The sequence below is a fragment of the Garra rufa genome, chromosome 7 (genome assembly GCF_049309525.1).
Source record: "Garra rufa chromosome 7, GarRuf1.0, whole genome shotgun sequence".
Taxonomy (NCBI): domain Eukaryota; kingdom Metazoa; phylum Chordata; class Actinopteri; order Cypriniformes; family Cyprinidae; genus Garra; species Garra rufa.
This window is the reverse complement of record NC_133367.1, coordinates 27,702,532-27,706,530: the sequence shown is the minus strand read 5'-3', so window position 1 is coordinate 27,706,530 and position 3,999 is coordinate 27,702,532. Positions and strand designations below refer to the sequence as shown.

Here is a 3,999-nt window from a genome sequence, read left to right as displayed (position 1 = left end):
AAACTCGGGGGCACCATAGAAGTCCACTATATGGAGAGAAATCCTGAAATGTTTTACTCAAAAAACATAATTTCTTGAAGAAAGACTGAAGAAAGAAAGACATGAACATCTTGGATGACAAGGGGGTGAGTACATTATCTGTAATTTTCAGTTCTGAAAGTCAACTACTCCTTTAAAAGTATATGTAAACATTTGTCATGGTCAATTTAGTAGGATTTATCAATTTGGCAGCAGTAAGTAACATTTTGAGAAGACAAAACATTTGAAGGATTAAAAACAGCTGAGAGCAGGACTTAATTCCACAAGTGTAGGCTTAACACTTGTTCACATCAACCATCATCACAGCTGTAGTAAACAAAATCAACTATAGCCCTACAGTATAAACACCAAACCTTAAATAAAATCACCATTAAATGTTTTAAATGTTATCAATAATAGACTGGATGATTATGAATTTACCAAAGTAAAGTTTGGGTTGACAAGAACCTTTGACTGCAGACAACTCACATGTGAGGGAAACTTTCTAAGCCTACAAAATACACGAACATCTAAAGAAAGAATTCAAGTCCACCAAGTTAATTGGGAATTAATTTAGATGTTGTTATCACTAAATAGTCATCCATTGTAAAAGAAAACGGTCAGAAAAAGACCAAATTCTGCCGTTTGAAAGTTTGTGTTGCCACAACACCTGTCCGTTTGTCGTTGCACCTCTTGGCCCTCCCAGTTTTATTTCTGTCTTTGAAGACGAAACGACATTTACAGTTTCACCATGCGTTGCCACTTCGACCAATAGAATCGCAGCTCTCATGCGGCTTCGAGATGGCCCAATCAGAGCGAATTATAGAAGCATACGTCATCAAAATACTCCTTCAGCTGTTCGAACACTCAAGTGTCACCACGAGAGCTGCTACATGGGACATAAACTCATTCATTAAATCACCAAACGAAGATGGTTAGTAGATTTACCTATTTTGCCTTCAAAACGCCTTGTAAATGTTCTCTTTTACACTATCGATCCGGTTGGTTCATGTTTGTAGCTTGTGTATTGATATCATGTTAGCATTAATCATATCTTGCAGACTGGTTTGTTTGTGTTAGACTTGTAATATTTTGCATCCACAGTGTTTGCCTTACTTGTGTTAAGTGACTTGTGGCAGTGCATTTGCACTGTTTCTATGTTCTGGATCTCAATAGTAGCTGTATATAGGTGGTTAGCTGTAGCATGTTAGCTAACTACCCATGCCTTCCCATGTCTTGGGGGGTTGCAGTGCCACCACCTGCTTATTTTGACAGCATGACTCCAGTGCTCATCTTGAGTGACTGACACAGGCCCACCAAGTAGTTTTGGTAGTTAAGGAAATTAACGTTACTGTGCAAAGAACTGATCCAAACGTAAAGGAATTTCCTGGGTTCAAAACAAGTTTAAAAGCAAAAATGTCGCGTTTACTGGATTGATTTTGCTGTAGAATTCTGTAAAGGACGGTATAAACAGGATAAGCGTTAAAATATCAAATATTTTTGGAAAAATAACGACGACACCTGAACATTATAGATGTTAAAGCTAGACTAATGTCATAAAGTACTTACTAACCTTGTCAGTGCAAACTTACGTTTACTTTTTATGGAAGCAGAATAGACTCATTAATAATTCACGCAAAAGACACGATGCACACATGCATGTCCCAATTCACGTGCACGAAAAAAAAAATATATATATTCACAAAAAAATTCACGTGCAAAAAATAAGAATATAAATTAATAAAATACGTTTCACAAATTGCAAAACACAATTCACAGATTTACAACTGTGTACAACAATTTTGAATGTTTAAAAATCACGAGTGTATCACGGACTGTGAGTGTGTGAATAGCCTTTTTTGCGTGTGTTTTTGAGACTCTCCTGGCAGCGAACTCCTCCCACGCGGGTCACTCGTACACTTTAGCCAATCAGATTTGAGCCTGTCAATCGACCAATCATAACCCGCTGTGGGCGTGCCTACCTTACGTTACGTCATCAGCGCGAGTCCATTCCAGAATCCAGATGCGATTCAGCTGTTGATCGTCTCATTTGAAAGGCCGAGATATGCCAAAAAAAAAAAAAAAAACAATCGGTGCAACCAACCATTCTTTTTTTTGTGAATATATATTTTTTTTTCGTGCACATGAATTGGGACACGCATGTGTGCATCGTGTCTTTTGTGTGAATTATTAATGAGTCTATTCTGCTTCCATAACTTTTCAACTCCTCTCATGTGCAATAAAGCCCACAAATGATGTAACTTTCCAGCACACGCGTCAGAATACTGGAACAAATCCAGCAAATGTTTACATGGGAACAAATCCAACACATGTCCATCCGCCTGACAATAGTCCTACCGATACAAGTATGATTTAGACAATTTTATAGTTTAAACACATTTTGTGTGGAATAACTAATATTAGTCCTTAAACGAAAAATAAAAACGCATCTTAACTTTATAAATTTTTAGTCATCCATTGCAAAAGCGAATTTGGTTTGTTTTTACAGAGGGTTTTTGCACTTACGTTGGGTCGGTTACCCGGATGCGCAGCCATATTGGAGATACTCAAATGTTAGCAACAGCATGGATTGGGCAGTTAATGTACTACTGAAAAGGTTGTGTTGCTAATTTATGCTGTCTAAACCACAGAAAAAAAAACGTGTGGAAGCTTCTAAATCATATAGAGAAGGACTTAGTAAGCAGAAAAGGCGCAATATTTTGACGAACTAAAGTTAATAGGTGGTAAATATACGTCTCAGCAGTATTATGATATTAGCCTAATATTTCACCTACCTGACTGGAAATGATAAGAACAAACATGAATGTTGTCAAGATTCTTGCCCTGGAAATCCTGGTTCAGTTTGGGCAACCACAAACTGCTTTTCCTTGATTTGTTATAACTTTTAGCAGTATATAGTAGGCTACTCCAAATTTTTTTTCTGGTCTGACCGATTAGCACAGTCCAAAAAATGACAATAATTGACCATTTTCAGCAGCAATAATCAGCTAAATATGTGTGTTTTATTCGGTTCAGTGGCATTTGTTATGTTCAGTGCTGCCAATATGGCCAATTGATGACTCTATACTCTAAACGCATGAGTCAATATTATTTTCTGCACTAATGCTCTATGTGTTTGTCTATTTTAAGGCTCTAATGGGAGTTCAGTTGGTGGTGAGCTTGCTGGCGGTCAGCATAATGCAAAGAATGGCCCCACATCTCTCCTTTGCACGCTGGCTCTTATGTAACGGCAGGTAAGCACACACTGCTTTTTGATAGTCTATATAAACATACTAAAATCCTGAGTCTTTCTAATACTCCAGGGATTTGGTTTTCTCAGCCTTTTCAGGTTCAAACATCCATCTGAAGGCGAGTTGTGCGCCCTCGCAGGGAAACAGATTCCTAAGACGAGCAGGCGAGACAGGTGTGAGCTTGATTCAGTGCAACTGTTACTTTTCTGTTGGGGAATTCAGAAACGTATGCTTGACCTCTTGTTGTTTTCAGGAGACAAAATGGACATGGAGAATCCAAGCCGCTCACAGTTCCAAAAGACATCGATCTTCGTCTGGAGAGTGCGCCTGTAAATGTCTTGGACGCTCTTGGTAGGTCTTCATCTGTATCCGCTCACTGATGCTTCAGAAGGATAGAAGGTTGTTCAAGGCACTACTAAATGAAAAAAATATGATATTTAGGAAAAATAATAAAAATGTACACATCCTCATTCTGTTCAAAAGTTTTCACCCCTGGCTCTTAATGCATTGCATTCCATACTGAAGGATCTTTTGAACCTTCTGTAACAGTTGCATATGAGTCCCTCAGTTGTCCTCAGAGTTAAAAGATGGATCTCAAAATCATACACTCATTGTTGGAAATGGTTCAAATACACAAAAATGCTGAAAACCCAAAGAATTTGTGGGACTTGAAGAACAGTGGGCAGTTTAACTGTTCAGGACAAACAAGGGACTCATTAACGGCTATCAC

The 3,999-nt window shown here is 38.2% G+C and overlaps 1 protein-coding gene across 1 annotated transcript in view; it reads left to right on the top strand.

The window, feature by feature from the left end:
• Nucleotides 1–858: 858 nt before the first annotated feature.
• tmem161a (transmembrane protein 161A) overlaps nucleotides 859–3,999 on the top strand; it is an 8,019-nt gene continuing 4,878 nt past the window's right edge. Inside the window, exons 1-4 of the mRNA XM_073844335.1 lie at nucleotides 859–952; nucleotides 3,169–3,272; nucleotides 3,359–3,442; nucleotides 3,523–3,620. Coding sequence (XP_073700436.1) covers nucleotides 950–952; nucleotides 3,169–3,272; nucleotides 3,359–3,442; nucleotides 3,523–3,620 — 289 coding nt within the window. The 5' untranslated portion in view covers nucleotides 859–949. The remainder of the gene's footprint in view (nucleotides 953–3,168; nucleotides 3,273–3,358; nucleotides 3,443–3,522; nucleotides 3,621–3,999) is intronic.